This window comes from Opisthorchis viverrini (assembly GCF_000715545.1).
Source record: "Opisthorchis viverrini unplaced genomic scaffold opera_v5_390, whole genome shotgun sequence".
NCBI classification, from domain to species: domain Eukaryota; kingdom Metazoa; phylum Platyhelminthes; class Trematoda; order Opisthorchiida; family Opisthorchiidae; genus Opisthorchis; species Opisthorchis viverrini.
Window position 1 is genome coordinate 241,857 of NW_008752046.1, and position 23,631 is coordinate 265,487.

Here is a 23,631-nt window from a genome sequence, read left to right on the forward strand (position 1 = left end):
ATACTATACTATACTATACCATACTGTACTATACTATACTGTACTATACCGTACTATGCTATGCTACACTATAAGATATATCTTTCCACCTACTCAGTTTTCGGTCATATTACGACGAACCTATACGGAACATAAGGCGTTGCACATCCGGTTCAACGTGAACTGTAATCCCTTCCTGCGAAGGGATTCATCATCGTGCCTTGATGTGTCGGGCGAACGACGAGACCGACTCTAATAGCCTTTGTCACCTGACCTATCCTTCATATTAATTTCCTGCAATTGTTGTAGTTCCACGGACAGGTCACTGGAGTGTGTACTATTAACGCCTCATTATATCGGGAACATCCGGCCTTAAGGATAAGAAAAGAACGTCTTCACAAAGTAGATAAGTTTCTTCAGACCAAGTGCGAATAGTCCTCAGTTTTTTGTCCATCTTCAAATCAGCAGAAGAAACAGCAATTACGCAAATGATTTATATCCTGAACCATATGTTTCAACCCTTTCGAGTCGAGTGAATTACCCTCTACGAGAGGAACTGCTCCAAGCGAGAGTGACATGGTGATACTCTTTATCGGTATGAGTCCGTGTTTTGATCTTCCAACTTTTTCATCCTTTTAACGGAATACTAGATGATAGTCAAAATTACCACATGTGTTCAATCAAATCTTTGTTGGATGTGATTCTTGAAGTGACAAGTTCAAGCACACTCCTGGGGACGGACTCGAACTGTCATCCTTGAGCATGTTTTCCTGTTCATGCTTGGTTTCTTTTTTTAGAATCGATCAAATCCCCTACTAGTTTCACCAGATGTGCGAAGCTTTCTGGTGAGAATTCGCCACTCGAGAAGTCAATCAATACGTCACCACGTGATGTGGTTTGTGCTACTGAAGGATGAGTGGCGTTATGTCCTGTCTCAGTGCGAGTCAATCAGTCTTGTGATACCCCGCTCGTGGGCGAAGGATTGAGTGTTCAATCGATGACTACAAAGTAGCAGGTTTGAAGCTCCTTAATGAATTTTCGTGAGATGATGTGTCCTAAGAAAGACGAAATGGCTGTACACTGCTTCTGGGCTTTTCGGTATGGACTGGCCTCAAAATAGGACAAAATCTCTGTCGAATAATGTCAATTAATTTGCTCCAAAGTCCTTGGGTACACCACTAATGCGAACCTCTGATCGATTGTGGAACTCTCATTAGAAGCTCATCGATTACACTGACACACGTCAGCTGTTAACTGGTTGGACCGAGGAGTGAAGTTTCGGGGCGATTGTTCTCGGTGGCTGATTCGCCAAAGCATCCATCATCGGTTGGAATCTGAGTTGTGTTGTGATCTCATTTCCTTGAATCTGGTTGGTTCTCTGGGCGCTTTCACTGCCACAGTTTCTTCCTCTGTTGTGATTGGTCCGTTTCCTTCCAGCTTCTGCGGGCAGTTGGCAGAGAATACAACATCATCTAGATCCGAAAGAGTTCAACACCAGAAGATGTTCGAATACGTGTTATCCAGGGCCATAGTGAGAACATGGTAACACTGAGCAACCATTTAAAAGGTTGTTAGAGAAGGGAAGAGACACTGAAATGGTCACATAGCCTCCGACTTACGGTATGCTTAAAGAGAACCTTAACACACGAGGGTAGAGATATGATGTATACAATCACAACTTGAGATAACTTCTCCTGGGGAGACAAACTTATTAGCATCTTCTTCTCAAGGTCACATCCCACGTGGTGGTTGATTTTCCTCTCGGTAGTGACGCAGCGCATAGTTATGCTCAACGACGGCGGAATGGTTCATCATTAAACCCATGAATGAATCTGATACTGAAGACATTTAAATTCAGCTTTATTTCGATTTTCTCAGCCGTGCAGCTTTGCACGATCAAATTGCTGTTTTTCTGGTCGACGGCATCAATCACAGCGACCGCGAACAATGTAGCTATTGCAATCGTAAATGCTCTAATCTATTCGATTTCACGACAAACACGATTGAATCGCTTCAAAACTGAAACCGCTAATATTTGTCGGTACTCTACACACACACACACACACACACACACACACACACAGCCTGCTGTTATTTTTGGCGTGTTTCAACTAGAATTGGTGGGATTGAGTTGATAATCAAAGTCACTTTTTTTGGCTTGACCTTGGCCGCATTCGTGAAAAGATTTAATTCCAATGCCATGCTGGCCTAATTCCAAATTTAAAAGAAAACATACGTGTGATTTTCGGTGTGTGAGGGTGTGTGCTCATGCTGGCAAGCATAAAATTTGAACTTTTGGTTGCAGTATGCTGGCTATCTTGGCAGCAACGGATACTTATGTAACTAACTGCACTTGACTGACCAGCACAATTTATCTCGAAAAGTCATTTAAGCACCAAACTGACTTTTCAGGTCAGACAAAAACAATATTGTGGGTAAGAACCCCATCAGAGATACGCGTTCAGCGTAATTTTATGGTAGTTTCGCGAAATAACACATACAGAATCGCGGCACAGAGCTTCTGTCAGTAATTAACTCAGTTAGTTTTTTGCTTGCTATCTTAAATTTTCTCTCCGCGTAAAAGATTCGGTTGGATTTTGGGCCACGTAGGTCGTGGGCTGTCGAGGAGTTTTCAGCAACCTTGTGAGTAGTACATTACAAAAATAAATAGGTATCGCGACATCTCGAGCATCGTAACGGCTGGAACATGAGGCGGCCTGGTGCAGCACATTCAGTTGCCTGGAAACATCAAAACCGAGAAATTCAGCTGGGTTCCAGTTGAGTCTCTCGAGAAATCAAAATCGTTTGCAAATGAGTGTATATTCGCTAATTTGGTGCAATTTTGTTTCAAGTAGAACATAAGGTTGACGAAAACTCGGAGACTGCGCCTACCCGATGAGCCCCAAGAAGGGCGAAACCGGTCGTGGGCTGTCGAAGAGTTTTCAGCAACCTTATGAGTAGTGCATTACAAAGAATATTGATACTATTTTGGGCACTTAAATTAAGCATACTTGAGTATCCATGAGAATAAGTTGCTTGAAGTTTGACGGTGAATTTAGCTTCTGTCAAGAGTGTCTGTCCTTCAAATTAAATGATCTACCCATGATATGATTGGCTTTCTGAATTCGTTATGGGAAGTATTCTGGCAAATAGAACGTTCGGTGGAATGTGACAAACACGAAATAAATTTGAGAGGTGAGATTTCATGTCGCAGATAGCAGGATAGTTAGCAAACTCGGGGCTTGCCAAACAACAGTTTCCCGCTGAGCAGTCATCGTTACTCAGACCGAAATTCAGAATATCAGTTATTGGTGATCAAGTGAACAAATGAATTGGAGAGCTATTCTGACAGGTCGACAAGTGGGTGATTCCTTGGGCAATAGCTTGAATCTGCTAGCCAACTCGTCACGTGACAGATTCTTATACACCTACCTGATGAGTCCCAGGCCTCGTTCGGTTCTTGGGACCGGAGCAAGCAACTATCAGGCAAATGAGATTTTTTTGCCGTAAAGCCAGTGTCCACGCTGAAAAAGCGAGTACTTTGCAGTGGTTTCATCGTCAGCGGCGCGCATCTCACGAAACCCCCAAGAGTCTCGAACCTGCGACCTTTCGGATGGTAGTTTAGACGCTCAACAGTGATGTCGAACTTTTGAAAACTAGAGGTTTTGTACAAAACCGCTTGCTCAGCTTGTTGTATGATGAAATTCCAAGTTGTTTTACGATAAAGTTAATATGAACTGAGGAGCTAATCAGTAGTATGCTGCGAGATAGAAACGTGCACTGCCCGGGGAAGTGAAATTTAGGCACTGTAGCTCGAAAGAAATATTTTAAACACACAAATTTGCACTGAAGTTGATTCCTAATAGGAAGTGAATTAATGCGCGGTACTTTTTGGCTTTTCATCGTAGGTTGTCTTTGGATGGGACGTGCAAATGAACAGGGAGACAACCTTATGGATTACTGGTCACAAACGTATATGATTATAGCTCTTTTAACTCATGAACTGCTGTCATTTTCCTTGCTCAAACAAATGCTGAGTTTCGATGAACACACATTTGCGGTCTTTTCAGAGTGGTGGTTTTTTTGTCGGACGGGACTGTCTTCAGGAATACCAAAGATTCTCTACCTGAGCATTTCGAGAATTTGACTATAGTAGCTTGTCACGTCCGGCATATTTTTTGTCCTATTCTTGCTTACTTATGACCTGAGCAGTGCGTTCTCAGACTTGAAACCGAGTGACGAATGTAGCTGAACCAGTTGAGGACAGTTCACTCAACCCCAGTCTTATTGGTGAAGGATGACCTTATTGATTTTGGATTGCTCTAGGTCACAGACATCCAGTTAGTTCGGATATCGATCACGGGACTGATTCAGATGCATCAAATGGAAAGAAACAGAAATAACTCATTTTGTTTTGTGCAAGACTTTCTATTGAATTCATTCACACTGTTTCATTTTTCAAACTAATACCCAATTCGAATAGCTCCGACAAACACGCGACTACTCGAAAATGGATCGTTTTACTGGTATCATGTTGCTTTTAACCCGCATGGCTAGTCAGAAACCACGAAAAACTACAAAATGCATTCGTTTTCCGCACAAGGTTGTTCACAACCGCGATTTTCTGGTAGAAATTTTGGTTACCACGTCTGCAGGCGTGAGTGTGTGCATGCGTGCGTGCGTACGTGTGTGAAACCAAGTGAAATGTCTGTGAAAAATGATCGCCCCCAAAAACGGAAAAACATCAAATTCTGAATTCTGTCAATCAATGAACACCTAAATTTATGTGTTTTCTGTCACTCTTCACTCAAGAGAGAGACGCGAAACCAACCCGCGAATGTTACTGAACCCACTGATTTGGCAGTGAGTTTACGACAGCGATAGACATTTTTAATTGCGGTTCACTAAGTGTGTTAGTACGCCTAAAACCAGTTAATTGACGGGACTATGCAGGGTTTTTTGTTCTGTATGCAGGAGACAGGTGAAAACACAGGACTGCCAACTTGTTCTTTTTTTAATCTGAGACATAAAATCACTATCTGAGTGAGAACAGTTTGTGCGCAGCCTGAAGTTTGTCTATGACCGGTTACTATGGTAAGAACTTTGAGAAATTCATAGCTCGTTTTTACCAGTGATGCTATATAAAACGATTCATGCGGATATGGGGTTGGACAAAGGGCTCTGAGCGTAACATTAGGTTGATACTAGACTCAAGTTTATGAAATCACTCAGCTAGGACCATCACTGGGCAGAAATGAAGTTAACTCAGATGAAGGAAAACCCAGCACAGAAGTTCTTCACTGTTCACTCATCTATGACGCGAGGAACTGTTGAGGTGGGAATCGGGTAAGATCCACACAAATCACGGTGGGATCCCTGATTTTGTGCAGCCTTCGCCATTTAACCTATCCACGCGTTTGCTGTCACCCCCCCCCCTTTGAAAGACTCTGTAAGAGAACGGACCATGGTCTCCTGCGCGAGTTCGGCCTCATAGAGGGGAGTTCACATCTGTACTAAACTTCAAGATGCCATGTAGCTATTGTGTCCTCTGAGGAATGACCACTACAAAAATTCTGAGTACCCATAGAGTAACAGAACTATTTTTGTGATATGATAGAATATTTTGACAGAATAGAATGGCCTAGAACGCTATTTTTAACCGCAGCACGCATCACGTAATTACCAAATGAAATAAAAGAGGAATCAATACTAGAAATTCATAATTTCAACTTAACCGGAAAGGCACAGCACGGAGCCGGGTCACGTGAACCACAGTAGCCGCAAAGTATGACTAGATATGCATCTTTTGTGTCATTCCTTTAGAAATTAGATTTTAATTTGTGCAATCTTTGATCCATTTGTTATGTGACGTATGCAATGGTTGACAAAAGTTGGTGTTCTAAATGGGGGGTCATGTGACCTGTCGCCGGTGATTAAAATCTCCAACCGTAGAAACTACTTTTACCGGATTTAAACATATGAATAATTGCGAAATGTCTCTAAGATCTAAATCGAAATCTATAGTTAGGCGATTCCCGTCATGTTAGCATTGGATAACGAAGAATTAAACTCTAAAGGAAGCCTGTTTCAGCTTGGCGGGTTGTTCGCACATCCCTCTCTTTTTAGAGAATAGACTTTTCGCCTTTAGTTTCTGATGTTGTTTCAAAGAATGAATTTCGGCATCACTATGAATGGACTGTTGTATTCCGCGAGGTGGTCTCACATGGGAGGTATATTACATCTAACGTATGGTTGACGGAACCAACCCTATCCCTATCTTTATCACGCGAGTACCTTTCACAGTTTTGTAGCTGAGAATGTCCACACCTTTGAGAAGCGTACGACTTCGTAGCCGATTCTTCGGACTTGAAAACATCTGTAGTGTACTTCAGACAAGGTATTAGAGGTCCAGACAGGGAACAATCGTGACAAGCGCTCAGCGGTGAGCCGAAATACTCGAAAATTCTTACGTGAGTTCTTGTCAGGCGCTTTTTAAAATTCTAGTGCTTATCCGACGATTAAATAAGCTTTTTCAGCTGTTCGTCAACATCGAAATTTTCAAAGTTTGGAGAGCAAAATGAATGTCCAGTTGTATTCGTAAACTTGGGGCAATTTTTGGTTTGATTTATATTCACTTGGCTTTTCTTTTTGAAATGATCAAATTTACTCATGCCCCGAGATGAATTGCATCAATAATTTGCACGTGACTATCAATCGATATGGTGTACTCCTTGAAATACTGCTCCTTTTGTGACAGTGATCATTTTTTTGGTTTAAGTGGCTGCGGGATTTGTGGAATTCACGCTCACAACTCTCTCGTTTGAACAGTCGTCCTCAGGTCGTCCGTGCCTAAGGTGTACCGTGTTTACACTACTAACAAAAGCACAGTAGTGCGATCAAAAAGTCTTTCATAGACGTGGCCCCCCATCCAGACTGCACGGTGAAATGCAAGACACGAACTGCTACGCAAAGTGCGGTAACTACAGTCCCCATGAAATTACCGCGCACTACGCGGAACCCAATCTACTTGGGGCAAGCAATTCGACTTTACAAAGATACTGATAATGTCTCTTCGTACGATAATGAAACATTCGCAAGTAAATTGCCAAGATGCGCAAACGATTCAGCAACTATCACGGCCCCAATAAAAGGTATCATCTCCCGAAAATCCAGCAAAAATAGGGTTTTAAAGCAGGTGTGTACGGGAAAAATTAGAAAACACGCGCTGTTTTCGAGTAGTAGGTTGAAACTGCTACTATCCAAAGAAAAGCACACAGGCCATTCAACGCGCATATAAGTTGGTGACAGGTTCGTGCGGTGGTCAGGAGTTTAGTACTCTTTTAAATGAACGATTGTGACAACTGTGTCAAGCTGGAGTACACGGTTCTTCGGGAACACCAAAATAATCAATCGTTCCGACCCAGTCATGGCCACGCTCTTCACTGACATGTCAGAGAAGCTGCCGTGAGACTGCCGGGAGTGGTGAACATGCGTCATGATTGTCTCTTGCTATAATATGGTCTCTGAATAGAATAGTTCGTGTGGTATGGTGTTGACTCTTGACAGTAGTTCGAACCCATCTGGCAGGGGATGAAACATCGCAAAGTCTCCGCATAAGGCTTCAGCTCAAGCTTCTACTGATTCGCCAATCTGTTGTATCTGACTGCTGACCCGCTCCAGTGTCCAGTGTCGTAAAGAATACTCACAGAAGGGCACACAACAGAACAAGCGAGTGCGAGAGCAAAAATACGACGGCCTCAAGCTATTTTATTGGAGGGACACTGTCTGACCTTGGTCCAACGCGGTCTCGCGCTATCTGGCTTCGATACAAGACTATGACGCACTTCATATTGAGGGGGCGTTTGTGTGTCTGGTGGATTTGAGGGTCTCAGTAGATTTCGGGCATTCGGTGGTTACTTTCAGGAATCTGACCATTTTACAGTATGTCACAAAAACCGTAGTCTAAGGCTGCAAATGGCCCAACAAGGTCGAAGCGAAATTGAAGTGAAGAGATCAGTAAAGATGAATCAATCAAGACAAACGATCCACAGTGGATGAATCCCAATGCCGATGGAATATTTAACCCAGCGAATCAACAACTTAGTCGTCCGTGTGCACTTTGTGGCGAAAAGTGTACTTGAAAATCCTAATGTTGGACATTCTCGTAAAAAAAGAACCCCCACCGCAAGGAATATCCCACAAGCACTAAAACATATGGAAAGCTTCTTGATAATTACCCCTGTTGTACCCTGGCTGGAGAATACTACATCGCTCGCAGAAATGTACAGGTAAAACGAATGTGGCACTGAAACTGAAGTACGCTAGTGCTTCGGACCAGACAACTGACAACCGGAATAAAGTAGTCATATCGACAAATATGAATGGACTTCCGTCGATAGTTCCAGTATCTGTTTGAGAGATTACGTTTGCTTCTGCGGTGGGAAGGGGTTGGGGAGGGACATCGGTGGACGCTGAAATGCGCGGGCAAATAATACTTCCCGGTTGCCCAGGCTGAGGAATGGGGTTTGGTTGAGGAACCCCACCTTGAGCCTTCGACTCAAAAGTCTGACCCTCAAGGCAGTGGGAGGATGTAGGGTTTTGTTCGGAGACCCTGACCCTAGCCTCTGATTCAGAAGTCTAACCCACGAGGCAGTGGGAGAATGTAGGGTGATGATGATGATGAGATTACGACCCTCAGCGGTCGGTTGGAAAGGAAAAATAACACAAAAAGCTAATTTCAAACTAGATGTGTGAAACAGATCAACAGCTGCTACGGTGTGAGGCAACAATTTTGCCTGAAGTCACGAACCCCGAGATGGGGTGTGAGCAAACAATTCTGGTAACCTCATGTGCTCAGCATAAATCAGGTCGAGTAATAGATCTTACACAACGGCAAACGTGGTCGTAGTACACAAGCAAGCAACTACGCGGCAATCCAATTGGGGGTTTTCAGTCACGGACGGATAGACAGACGGCGATGGACAAGCTATGACTGTGGAGTTAAACATATCAGCAGGCCCTGTTCACCTGGAGTAGCCGAAAAGTCCGAATGGTTTCTGCAGCTAACCAAATCGTTCAGGTGTAGCGCCCTTTCGGTGTCTAACTGTCATGCCACATGAAGGAAGCACTAGGGCTTGGATACTGCCAGGTCGTCCAAGCCTAGACAGAGGAAGTCGAGATGCAGAGGTTGGGTTCGAACCACGGGACTTTCGGTCAGTAAATTCGCGTTCTAACCACTGAGCCATCTCGCCCCCGAACACTTAATGCGGTACAGCTGAGGATACGCTTCAACTGTGACTAGCGGCTCAGTGATTTTCTAGGATTGACCGCCGGTTTCCGATAAATGTTACGAGTCCAACAACTGGGCGTTAGTCTAGAATCACAAATCTACCCGTATTCCCGAGAACTAAAGAGGCTAAACGAGTGATAAGCGCTTTCTGCAACCAGCTGACTGACACCGACCAGCAAGCCACCTGGCCGAGCATCACAAACCAAAGAATATCAACAATGAACTCCAGTTTGTATGGGAAGTGGTAGCTCTTCCCATTTTTATTCGGATACCCGACCCTTATTCGCGTGATGCCACCGACTCGACTGAGCGATCCCACTCAGTGTAGTACCCATGATGCACGTCAACAGTGAAGTAACTCTAGAGTAGTTCAACCAAAATCTATGGTCCATTGCTATAATCACTCCGCAACTGAAGAAAGATCGCCGGGCACTTTGATCTTCTTCGGACTGAAGGGTTTGCAGAAAGTCACTTGATCAGCCCAATGTGAAGCTGCATTGTCCCTCATTTGCTTGAGAGTCCAATGCCAACAAAGAAGGAATGCGTGGAATGTATAGTGCATATCCAACCAACTGGATCTTTTCTGTGACTGATTAGCAGACCAAGGAATGCACTCATTCGTGTGGACTGCAAACGAATCCGGGATAAGCAATTGTTCGCGTGCAAATGGGCTGTTCTCACTTCAAACACGACACCATCCCCATTGAGTAGGCGGGCGTAAGAATGAGATACCGTATAAAAGAACATATACTCCAATCCCTAGTCATCGAGGATGTCATCCCAGGATGAAATCACGGAAGTATTCGGAATTGCGGTCTGAATGACTATCGGCGGCATACCTACGGGTGTTTGCCAAACCGTGGTATTAGAATACACAAAGGGAGAGGCTTTTAGTCGAGTGACAGATGAGGTGAATGCACGTATCTGCAAGGCTCGGGCCGCGTTTGTTAACTTGAGACACCTATGGCGTCAGGATGGTTTATCCCTGAATCTGAAGGGACGTGTGTATCAAGCTACAGTACGGGCTGTTTTGTTGTATGGCTGTGAGACTTGGCCTATTCGAGCAGCGGACCTGAGACGTCTTCATGTGTTCGACAATCGTTGTCTGAGAACCATAGCTCGTGTGGGTTGGTGTCAGCGAATCCGTAACGAGGCGGTTAGAAAGCGTGTTTTCGGTTGTGTAACGGGTACTTCCATCGAAGAATGTGTCCAGCACCAGAAGTTGCGTTGGTTGGGACATGTTTTACGCATGCCGAACCATCGTTTGCCGAAGAGAGTACTGTTTTCCATGCCCAATTCGGAGTGGCGTAAACAGAGAGGTGGCCAACCCATGACCTGGCAGAGGAGTATGAAGGAGATCACGAAACGCTTGGGTGCTGTCGGTGCTACTCGCCTTCCAGGATGGGGACCGCGTGATCCTCACTGTACCTGGTTGGAGACACTATAGGATATGGCTGCCAACCGATGCCAGTGGCGTTCTTGTCAGTTTCTATCCAGATTGCCCGAGTGAATGTCTGGAGGTGTAGGCACCTCGGAATGATTGTATCAAGCTAGCACTAAGTCCTTTCCCCGTCCACCTTTACTCTTAGCTTTACAATAAGGCTTTCGAATAAATCATGGTTGTACGGCAGTGAAGCATCCGTGTTGATGTCATGCTGTCGATGATGATGACGTTTCCATTGAAAGACTGCGCATTACCCATAAAATCTCTTGTTCCCAAGATTCGCCAATATGAACAGCCGATTCGATTCTAATCTGGAAACAGAAGCGTCTTGCAGCATCCACACGACCAGTTGTAAAAAGTCGTTGAAGAGTCGTTTGACACAAACAACATTCTGTACCCGCCACTTCTGTCCTAAACTGTTCGTCATCAAGGATTCGGACTAACTACATCAATCGGAGTGTTCTGCCTTCTGCGTAACAGCCCCAACAGCCAGCAGAAAACGTGTGTGGGGGGTTCAATATGCCAGGTTAGGAAACATTCAAAGCACACGCATTAGACTCCCACGAAATGTTCCTCTGTCAATTGAAAAGTGCGAGTATAATCGGTTTATTGGCTCCCCACCAGAAAGTAATCGGACGAACAGTTGGGTCCCCGGACTGTTGAAATACAGTAGTATACTACCCAACTTGGAAGTACTCAAATCATTCTTGGGTTCTGTAACTGGTTATTTTACTCTCAAGGGGCGAGAGGCTCAGTGGTTGGAGCTCGAATTTACTGACCGAAAGTCCCGTGGTTCGAACCTGACCTCTACCCTTCGACTTCCCCTGTTTAGGCTTGATCAACCTGGTAGTATTTCATCCCTCGTGCTTCCTTCGGGTGGCATGGCACCTAGGCACCGAAAAAGTGTTACAACTGAATGATTGTTTAAAAATTTACTCCCAACCGCAAAGAAAATGAAATACAAACTGAAAAAAACGTGTACAGGGTAAAGCGTGATTGGAAGCTGTACAAGTGGATATGCAGGAGGGGGAGGGAGTGGTGAAATCATTCCATTGCTCGACTGCTGTCTGAAGGGAAACCGAATAATCGAATGACTCCCTGCTCCCGTTCGTATTTGGCCTCACTGGAGTAAGTCAACAAATACTGTTTGGGATGCCAACAGAGAACAAAGGTGGCCGATGAATGAATCCCCACCTGACATACTTGTTCACCTGGAAAAAAACAACGTGAATTAAAGTGAGTAAAATACTAGGTTGGGCTAAGTTACTGACTAGACAGAGGTAGCGACTGACCTCTCTACGAATCCCCTAATTGCTCTCAAACGAACCTCAGGAATGTGGAGGATATCTTTCGTGACAAATGTCTTTCGGCTTCGACGGAGAGTTTGTTCTGTAAGTGTAAAAACCGAGGATCTTAATCATTGCACAGTTTGCTAATCACCAGGGTGCTCGGAAAGCAAAACCTCCGGGGACTGTTAGTTGGATAGTGAGCCGTTCGGTCACGAGCGGATGATCAGCAGTGTGATGCCTCGCGCCACTGACGCTTCAGTCACAGAATTCATATCACGTGGTCGCGCACCTCGACCAACGTCCTATCAGACGGAACTTTCACCCATCGGGTGAATTTTATTCTCCCTCTGAGCTACTTATAGATTGTTAGTAATGTGAGAAACTTAAGAAATGTTTCAACGGAGGTTTCTTTTGTTGGTCCCGTCAGTGAATCGTCTAGCCAGGGGGGCGGTCAATACACGCTTGCGCATGGTCGTATGTTAATTTATTTGTGGCACGGTAGCGAGCACCGCCTTGATGTAGGTAGAAAAGGCCCCGTTGCTCTATTATCATTGTTCACCCACCACTAAGAACGACCATCTTGTTTTGTTTTGGACAGACTAACAAACAGGGATCTGTGACAATATGACGGGATAACGAGCCATCGGCCAGCCTCGCAATCAATCGATTAACCACTGTATTATATATAGGATTTATTCTAGCTGAAAATGAGTACTGCCATGATCGGTCAGAGATGCTCTCTGCTTGAAACCGCTCTCTCTCGCCAGACAATTTGAGCACCATACCTTGCGCAATTCACCTGAAACTACAGGCACTCAATCAGACAAAATGTAGAAAAACTGACAAGAATGTCATTGAGTGCGCGCCAGTTCTTGCAGCACCTTTACCGATCCACAGGGATCATGTGGATCCCAGAAGGCGAGTGGTTGAGCGCCTCTCTAAAGAAAGCGTTCAGCTGTAGCACCCTTCCGGTGCCTAGCTGCCATGCCACCCAAAGGAAGCACGAGGGCTGGGATACTGCCAGGTTGCCCAAGCCTAGACAGGGGAAGTCGAGTGGCGGAGGTCGGATTCGAACCACGGACCTTCCGCTCAGTAAATTCGCGCTCTAACCACTTGGGCCATCGCGCCCCCCTGGGCCATTTGCGCCTCTCTGATCACGCCACTATGAATTGGGCACGGCCTAATCAGCTTTCGACCCTGGACAAACTTCAATTGAATTCTCTGTTGCACAATCCAACAGTTGTTCTCTAATTGTCTCGTCGCAGATTCGTCAGCACCATCCTACACAAGCTAAGTTTCTCAGGAAACGAGTAAAGAAGACCTATAGATGTCTTCATTGCGATGCACGCAGAAGCCACAACCGTACGCTAAAACAATTAACACTGTGGCCTGATGTACTCATCTCTTGCTGCTTTGCCGTCACAGATGTCTCACAGTAAGGAATGCGATCCGAGCCCTGGAGAGTTGTTTATTGATCCAACCTATCACATTATAGTCAGAGCTTGCACAACTCAATGACCGCATATCCAAGAGCACGACCTTACACCTTGCGGCTGCAGATGGCCAACTTTGATCAGTGCATCCAGAAGCGCCTGTGCCTTCCCCTCGTCAAAAACGAAAATCCTATTGTCTGCACATTTCAAATAGACAAGGTTTTCATCAGCAGATGCGGGAACGCTAGCGTCTCCGCTCCAGCATATCGCTTTGATCAGTGCATCCAGAAGCGCCTGTGTCTTCCCCTCGTCAAAAACGAAAATCATATTGTCTGCATATTTCAAATAGACAAGGTTTTCATCATCAGATGCGCGAACGCTAGCGCCTCCGTTCCAGCATATCATTTAAATATAATCGGATGGAGAGTGTGAGCATCCTTGTCGGACACCACTTTCGTACGGAAGGTTTTCTGAGAGCTCCCCGTACACTCCCACAAACTTGCAAGTCTGAGAATGCAAAGAATTTCTTATGTTGACGAATTTTTCGGGTATCCCTCGTCGAGCAAGCGCAGTATAGTTTCAATGGCCCTGCTCCGCGGAACTATCATGTGATCTCCGTAAAAAAAAGGGGTGAATGAAGGAAAACCTAAAAACGTGTTCAGTTCACGCCTTGTAACAGAAGACTGTCGTTGTTTTCTATTCCCATGGAATGGTTGCATCATCATCATCATCATCGAAAGTATGACATCAGCGTTCAACACCGATTCTTCACTGGGATGGTTGAGTCCCTCAATAAGATCTACATAGCTTGCCGCTTCGTAGAACAGACAAACTGCTTATCGGACCACCGTTGCTCGAGAAGCCAGTCAACACGTGTGACCAAGTGATGTGGACCCCACATCATTGAAGGACGAGCGACACTATATCCTGTCCAAGTGCGAGTTAATCACAAGCCTGACTGACCGTTCAACTACTAACCGGATTCGAGACTCTCAGGAATTTCGTCAGGTGCATGCGCTGCTGGTTTTCAATACGGACGAAACAGTTGTACAAAGCTTCTCGGCCATTAAAAAGACAGTAGCTTCAATTACAGGACGAAACTTCAACTATAATGTGGAGAAAACCTCTGGCCAACTTAGGTTTCAAACGAAAATAGATACGGACTATGTAAACAATATATCTGTTTGTTTAAGGCTATACCTGTTGGCGGGGCGAGATGGTCCAAGTGGTTAGAGCGCGAATTTACTGACCGGAAGGTCCGTGGTTCGAACCCGACCTCTGTCTCTCGACTTCCCCTGTCTAGGCTTGGGCAACCTGGCAGTATCTCAGCCCTCGTGGTTCCTTCAGGTGGCATGGCAGTTAGGCACCGAAAGGAGACCACAGCTGAACGAAACATGTTGGCGCTCCACAACCTCCGGAAAAGCGGTGCTTTTGGAACAACCGCAGTTTGGGACAAACGGGCACTGTCCAAAGATATTTGGCCAACAAAGCACGTCTAACACAGCAGTCAAGACAATCTTGTAAAGACACTTCTGTGTAAGTCGAATCTCTTCCAGGATGTCATTTCACAGGTCGATTTCATTGGCTAGATGAACCTCGGCCCAAATGGTTGCACTATAGTGGCGGCATCCCCCACAGCGCACCCCTGAAATCACCCGTATAAATTGATCTCTACACCCGTTATGTAACCGTTGTCTGAGTTTCTTCTGCTACGTAGTCGAAAGCTGTTATCCATGTAGAAAACACTATTAAGCCCGGACCACTACTGTCATTGCTGGCAGTACTATAATCATCTGGCTCTACAGACTAGCGATACAATGTCTCTTGTGGTAACTTCGGCTAAGTACAGATGTGATACAAACAACAACAGAAGTGAAACGTTGCTACATCTCACCTGTTTCCACGTGACCAATGTCAATGAAGTGATCCTCACTGGCAGCTGCGAGCAACTTTGCGTCGTGAGAGAAACCCAGAGTTCGAACGGGCCATTCCAGCCTACCGGGAGCGAATAGTCAGGATATTTCAAGGTCACAACAGGGCCAAAAGTGCTGTGATAGTTGATAAGAATGACAGTAATGATGTCCTGCTACTGAAAATTTGTTAGCTGTCACGATGTTCGATATACGAGGTCCCCGACCATTGCAGCTAACTGCAATGAGGGACAGACAGAGGTGTGGGCCTCTAAGAATAAAGATGGGGAGGAAGGGATCCTAGAAGCCCGTCAAAGTTTTTGAGCCCCACCTTTGTTCGCTCACACGGTCATACTCGTAAGGGGGGTGAACAACTAAACTCTCCTGAGACTCATCAAGTAGACCCGAATTTCCATCGATTTTACGCTGCGGTGGAGCAATCGTTTGTATGTAGATTGGATTCTACGCTGATTGGGAAATTAAACTTGAAACGCAGAGGCTATACCCATCGGATGAGCCAGACCAAGAGCGAAACCGGCAGTGGGCTGGCTGTTTTCACTAACCTTGAACGTAGGGTTGTGTTAAGAAATGAAACATCTGGCGGCCTTTGCGCATCACATCAGCTGGATTACAGCTAGGTCATAAACGAAAGTTGAAAACGAGTACTAACCGCCGGGAAAACACCGGTATATCCAGCAAACCTCATGCTAAATCTGTGGCAATTTCGTCCAGCTGCACAGAGCGACAGGACCCAGAAGCCTTTAGTATGTTAATTTGACAAGCGGTAAAATTTTTCCTGGTTAAAAACTATCCTGCTTAAGAGGCTAGATTGCTTGACCGCCTCACTGACAGCAAATACAGCTGGCCAATCAAATACATCAAGATGGACGGTTTCTGAATTCAAATCTTGACACGGACCTTGGGATGGAAGTATACAACACAACGGTTATTGCCTAAGGTGTAGGTAGTCTTGTGGTTAAACTTACCGCGACAGGGTTCGAATGCAGACGAACTCGTCTGCATCCCAAATAGAAACAAGAGCGTCGGCACTACCCACAGCAAAATATCGACCGGAATTAGTGAACTGTAGACACATTGCATTGACCGGATGTGCTTGAAGGCTCGTTTCCCGTCGCATATCTCCGGGTTTCCCACTGGGAGAAAAGAACGATGAATTGCAGTCAAACAGAACACCGACAGCTCAGGTTGCCCAACTCAGCGAACAAATCAACGGTAAAAAAGATATGGGAAAGATTATTTTTCCATAAAGGAAACTACTCACAAGGTTGCTGAAAACTCTCCGACAGCCCATGACCGGTTTCGCCCTTCTTGGGGCTCATCAGTTAGGCGCAGTCCCCGAGTTTCGGTCAACCTTATGTTCTACTTGAACCCAAATTGGACTGTTTTCGAGAAATACACTCAGTTGCAAATTAATTTGGTTTCCAGGAGACTCAACGGAATCTCTCGTTTATGATATTCTACAACTGAAAGTGCTGCACACAGGCCGCCTCACGTTTCAGTTGGCACGATATTCGAGATATCGCAGTGTATTCTCATAAAGGAAACTATTCACAAGGTTCCTGAAAACTCTTCGACAACCCACGACCGGTTTCGCCCTTCTTAGGACGAGAGATTCAGTGGAGTCTCTCGTGGAAACCAAATTGATTTGCAAATGGGAAAGATTAGTTTTTGAATAGTAGAAAACGATTCAAATATGCAAAATAGAACTGACATTTCCTACTTGCATAAAAGTGTAGCGGAACAGGCAAACGTCAGACCACTGGGACTTTAGGGGGCTTCAAGCTAGCGCTCTCCAATTGCATCGACAATTCGAAAGCGAATGAACAAGAGATTACGGTTTTACAATCCAAAAAAAGACGTTGAAGATTTGTCACAGTGGTCGAAAGTCGCTAATGCTAACAATTTTGGGCTATTCCAAATGCGCCTTAGAACGGTCTTCAGCACTGGAAGATATGTTGCTTCTATCAGGATGCTTTAAGCATGAGAGCATGGTGAACAGCCACGGACGAACGTCATCCACATCAACTGAAGTCTGCAGAGTTTGAAAAAAATCGTTCGGCTGTAGTACCCTTTCGGTGCCTAACTGCCATGTCACCAGAAGGAAGCACGAGGGCTGGGATACTGCCAGGTTGCCCAAGTCTAGACAGGGGAAGTCGAGAGGCAGAGGTCGGGTTCGAACCACGGACCTTTCAGTCAGCAATTTCGCGCTCTAGCCACTTGGACCACCTCGTCCCCCGCAAAGAGTTTGACTTCCAATTGTCTGACAGTGAAGCTTCTCCCAGACAGCATGCTAACCGAGGATGAGTATGCGCGGATGAGTCTGTTCTTCACACCCTCTTTTGCTCCCCAAATTCCTTGGGAAAGCCAGGCCTTTGAGGCACGTGGTTGGCACCTTCAAAATACAGGGTAACTCCTTCACCCATCTGTTAAACGTGATCTCCAACCTTAAAAGCTGCACATCCCTGGATCAAATGTGTTACAGAAAATATCAGATTGAAAACCAGAGGCGGTTTTATGATGCCCGTACACTCCAGAAGAGTAACCTTTCTCATGTAAATGCATACAAATATTGGGGTTTTGACGGTCGCAATCCAGCCAACAGGTCTGCACGTGGTTCTTCACCAAGGGAATTCATGCCAAACTGAATGTGAACAACAAATGGCGATCCGTACGACGGGTAAGTGAGAAACGATGTGACTATCAAAGGGGAAGTCACTGGGGGAACCAGAGCAATTACCTGTACACCAAAATGCTCCCCAGTCCAGTGGTGAGAAGGAAAATGTCCGTATTCGGTTTCCAAGCGAACTCGTTGATTTCAAAGTTGAACTGTTCTGATTGGATTGGCTTCAGCCCTGCACGAACATCGAGCCAAGATATCTGTAAAGCAAAGCAGATTGGGACAACAATGTGCTTCCAAGACGGGGAAGAGCAAACGCTTTTTCGACAAATTAGACCACATCTGTGTTTACCGGCACTCTCAGCAATATTGATAGGCCCATAGTCAGCGGCGATAGCCTAATTTGCGCGAGCGAAAAGTGATTAAAGCCTAACCAGGTTGCTTAAAGTAGGAAACCTATCGCGAAGGATGCATAATCGAATCAATTTTTAGTGGTTACCAGTAGAGACACTCATCAGTAGAAAAAAATTGGCGTTGAAAGGAGATGCATTCAGATCTCTTGTTAGAGCCAGTTTGCAGTCAAATACGCCATACAGAACCCCCTTCCCCTAATTTTTCCACTTGAAGGATATTCAAGATGGCAAGGTGTTTTTGGCTTAACACTACTCATAAGGATACTGAAAACACCTGGACAACCCGCTGAAGGTTTCCCATTTCTTGGACCTTGTCTGGCAGGTAGTTTTAACCTTATTCTCAACCTTACGAGTACCGTTTTGTCAATAAACATGATTCAATGCCATGAATATCGTTCCGAATGAAACGCTGTACTGTGCATTCAGTTGGAGATTACTGCAAGCAAAGCCTAGAAGGATATTCCGTTGTGTCCTCTTAACTTTAACCTTCAAACAAGTGAATAACTTCACTTGCATACAATCCGGTGTGCAGGTAAATGAGATTGACGGAAGCTCGGTGACTACCTGGTGAGCACCAACCGGTTCGAAATGGACTATGCTTCATCAACCATACAGATAATGTTATAGCAAAGGGACCGTGTCTGTCAGCTTCCCATAGGCCGAAATGAAAGTCATATATATCAATATCATTCCGCTGTGGCACCCTTTCGGCGCCTAACTGCCGTGCCACCCGAAGGAAGCACGAGGGCTGGGATACTGCCAGGTTGCCCAAGCCCAGACAGGGGAAGTCGAGAGACAGAGGTCGGGTTCGAACCACGGACCATCCGATCAGTAAATTAGCGCTCTAACCATTTGGGCTATCTCGCCCCAAAAGAAATCCAGGAAACTGGACAGTCCACATTTTCATTTGCCAAGGAGGAGACCACGTCCAACTCTAAACACATACTGCTCACCATGATATGAATACGTTGCCAAACAGCCGGTGTGCATTCGAAACTAGGCTCTGCGTCCGACGATCTGTATCGATCTTGTCCAGGCACACCGTACGTACTCATAATTTGAGCCGATAGGATGTATAAACCCAAGGTCCCTGAGCACACACGATCTCCCACCGCCGTCGTTTATAGGAATCACTGATGGGTGTTGCAGTACGGATGGCTTCGTCGCTGGAAATTCACCGTCTTTGCTAATTACAACCGCAACCTTTCCGCAACTAAAAATGATGAGGTCAGCGAGCGAACTGCGTGTGGGGAAGCGTAGCAAATAGAGTTTTGGTAAGGTTGATTTGGAAAGAACTAGTTTCCCGGAACATGGCCCAAGTGATCAGAACAGGTATTGGAAGCGACTGCCCTAGCCATAAGCCTCACACTTAGCATAACGCTGCTACCAGTCTCCCTGATATTGCGACAGCTAACACCAGTTGGTGGCATGCGAGTTCGACAGGATCAAGTGGAATTCCGAGCGGACATGAAAGAGTGCATTGACCACATCGTTATATTACGTCAGATTGCAAGCATCGCACATAACTCCAAACAAGGTTCACAGTTTTATTAATTTAAAAGGGAATCTTGAACTTGTCGACGGATTAGCACCTTCTCTGAATACGCTAGAGTTTACAATGAACAGCCCAAAAAATATTTTCACACAACCAAGTGGATTCGCCAAAGCTTCCCCCTATCACTCCCTTGTTAATGACTAGGATTAATAAAACCAGAAATATGGGAATCGAAATGGCATCCAGAAAAAGTTCAGCGTCTTCGATTATGCGGATGATATCACGCGACTAAGTGAGCGAGCACTTGGCATTCAAAAATGGCATCGGTTCAGTTTAGCTCCAGTTTCACTACAAATTCTGTCCCGATGGCTCGTTAGCTCCGATCTTTATACTTTATCCCATTAAGGATATGGATGGGAGACAGTTACGCATTGGAGGTAACGATCTAACCAGTTTAGTTCCGTCAAACCAATCCACTTGACTCGTGAAAACAGGGATCAGAAGGCGACGCATCCGAAGCGAGATAACAGGGCTATGTGGAAGGCATGAGAGGGTCACGCCTCAACCGGGGAGGCAGTAGTTTCAAACGCTATTAATTTTGATGTTCACAATAAAAACAGCCCTGTAAAGCGTACCATGTTCTGAAAGTGAAGCAGGTGGCCTAACCACAGTGACCATGACGGTATAAGAACGTTGAGGAGCAAGAGGAAAAGAATGACAAAGCACTATGACTGATACCACTATATGCGAAAATCACCGTGACATCCTTCCTTAGGAAAAATCGACTTCTTACCAGATCGGTTTTGTTACCAACAGCTATACATCGTGCATCTGAAGACCAAGCCAAATTGATATTTTCCCCTTTCAGTTGAGCCGTGATCGGGTCCTTCTTAGAGCGGCAATCCCACAGGCGAACAGCCCCGTCAGCACCAACAGTTGCCAAAAGCTCAGGATCCGAAGGGTGCCAACACAGCTGATCAACACTTTCGTTGTGGCCTCGAAAAGTGTGAACTTTCACCTGTTTAGGATAGCAAGACAATGATATCAGGGGCGAGTGAAAATGGTGATCATACGAGTTTGGACGAATCGATTGCGTATAGGTTGACCAATTTATCCGAAGAGCCGGAAGCCAATCTTGAACCACTGACATTCCAAGCAAGCGTGTGAATCTTCCCACCATACCCAGAAAACTCCTTTACTCGTGAGTTACGGAGGAAGTAACTGCGAACTCGAGTCAGGTCATCTGAACCCATTGTGTGGCGGGTAAGATGATCAGCAGAAGGAAAGATCTAAGCGCGATTAGCTGAAGTAAAGTTTACCATACCAACTGGACAGGATTGATAGGTCACTGTGGGGCTGAAACAGTAAAACATTGGAGTCGTGGCATCAGACATCTGTTGAAATAAAAGAAAGTTCTCGTACAACGAAACCTGAGAGGCAGTCCTCAACGGAGAGGATGTCTGCCAGGAAACTCGAGAGTTCAGTCTATGCCTAAAATATAACAATATGGTGATAAAAGTAAGGCTATGGATGAGCAAATGTTTGAAGACAGGACTGCACATGCGTGCTATTGCGCTGGTGTACGTTCCGCTGGTTTTCAGCTGAGCCGGCGAATTTACAGTGTCAGAGAAAAGACTAGCAAGCTGCGGGAACTGTTAGGTCACGACTCCTAGACAGTTCCTCCTAATAACTGCAAAGACGATAAGTCGCTGGAACCAGTGAGTTGCCAAAACACGTCTCAACCAGCAGTTTGTTTTCATCCATGATGTACTTTAGTTTAGCAGTGTTAACAGAATACCTATCGTGACGTTCCTGGTTTACTTTACTGAGTCTTGCTGTAACTTCACGGTCTGTGCGCCTTTTTGACGCCTGAGTTCTAGGAATGACACCCGGAGTTTCGCACAGAGAGCTTATCATTGACAACATAGGCTATTCCCTGCGTGAGGATACACCGGCCAACTGGATGTCTTGAATCGCAGCTATTTAAGCTTGGATGACGGTGGCAACGTTCTCGCATAAGTTGACCCGTGTAGTTACAGTTCTGTTGGCTAGGCGGCCTACAGACTAAAACGTTTGTCAGACTCAGGTGTCCACCCGGGATATCAGCACCATCGCGAACACAGTGGACTTTGTAACGGTGTGCCCACAACCCACTGAGAAAACTGAGGAATGTATATGAGATACACAGAGCCTCTCATACCAGGTTGGTCAAAGGCTAGAGGTTTGACTAACACTGTTTCCAGGTTTGGGGCTAGAACACGTATGACAACTCGTTCTATAAAAATGGAAGTGCACCTGCATTGCTCCCCAAAAAACCGCTGCCTTGCGGTCAGGCCCTTGAGGCAAAGGCTTTGATGGAGGACCCTGGTAGTTCTTCTTTATACGTCTGGGAGCCGTGGAAGCATCCCGGTCCATGTGCAACCGTGATACTTACAATTAGCAATACTCTCGCCGCACCGGCCGCCGCATGATACCACCGACCGACTCGCCTTACTTACTGCATACAGTAGGGCGGGTAAGAGAAGACATACTACTGTTGGTGTCTCCCTAATAACACATCTTCACTAATTCCCTCCTCTGCCCTACCTCCAAACCAATTTGAATACTCTCTCCGAAAGTCCCAGCACTAGGACTGACCGCTTTTCTCGCATCACACCCAGCTATAACTTCTGCACTTCCTACTTTAGTAAGAACCTCGAACACTTCGCAGTTTTTTTTCAACAAAACCGGTCTAACTAGCTGTCCTTAATGTTCCACCCCCCTGAAACAAGCAGAACAAGCTGACCTCAACAGAAAGGTGGGATGTGAACATGAAACGCCCTTCAACCTCAGAAATTCCTGAGCGCATATCCCCACTTAAGCGTTATCGTGCTCCTGGTCCTGACGACCTTCCGCCTGCTCTGTTCAAGGATAGCGGTGAATTCCTCAGCCGGTGCCTAGTCTGTTTGCGTCTGTCTGGCAGAAAGAAACTGTCCCAGACCACTGGGGTGAGTCGACAGTAGCACCCATTTTAAAAAAAAATGATACTCATAGTCAATGCAGTAACCACGGGGGCGTCAGTCTAAATCCCACTTCTGACATCACTGGTTCTTTGTCTTACGGTGGCACGCGAATCCTCGACCTGTGATCATCAAGCGGGATATCGACCAGGTAGAGGCAGCGTCGACCATATCTTCACAATCCATTACGTGCTGGAGCAACACCACATGCATACAAAGCCTACAACCTTGTACAACTTGACCACAAGGGTGCATTCGATTCTGCCGATCGGTCAGTGTTGTTAATCACAGTTGTTCGACAGGATAAGCCCCAGAAGTTTGTGAACATAATTCGGTCCCCATACTCACACACTTCTGGACGTGGGGGTACATGGAGAGCTTTCTGCAAGCTTCTCTATAAAAATGGGTCAGAACGAGAGATGGTTCATTCCGGACGGGAGACTAGGGAATCAGGTGTGCCAGAAAAGAGCCACTTTTCTGTTATGAATATTCGGAAATCCACAGCGGAGACAGCTTGGGTGCAATGCAACCTATGCAGTGAAGGAACAGGTTTTGGTTAAGAAGATATTACTATTACCATTACTACTATTACCATTATTATTCGAGCAGCGGACCTGAGACGTCTTCAGCTGTTCGACAATCGTTGTCTCAGAACCATAGCTCGCGTGGGTTGGTGTCGGCGAATCCGTAACGAGGCAGTTAGAAAGCGTGTTTTCGGTTGTGTAACGGGTACTTCCATTGA

The 23,631-nt window shown here is 45.6% G+C and overlaps 1 protein-coding gene across 1 annotated transcript; it reads right to left on the reverse strand.

Moving 5' to 3' along the window:
- Nucleotides 1-11,659: 11,659 nt before the first annotated feature.
- T265_15203 (hypothetical protein) lies at nucleotides 11,660-21,149 on the reverse strand (the record flags this gene model as incomplete). The annotated part of the gene is made up of 6 exons (XM_009177050.1): nucleotides 11,660-11,923; nucleotides 15,329-15,429; nucleotides 16,331-16,498; nucleotides 18,103-18,242; nucleotides 20,684-20,908; nucleotides 20,964-21,149. 6 exons carry the CDS (start codon nucleotides 21,141-21,143, stop codon nucleotides 11,757-11,759), a joined length of 981 nt encoding a protein of 326 aa, XP_009175314.1.
- Between the last annotated feature and the right edge of the window lie 2,482 nt (nucleotides 21,150-23,631).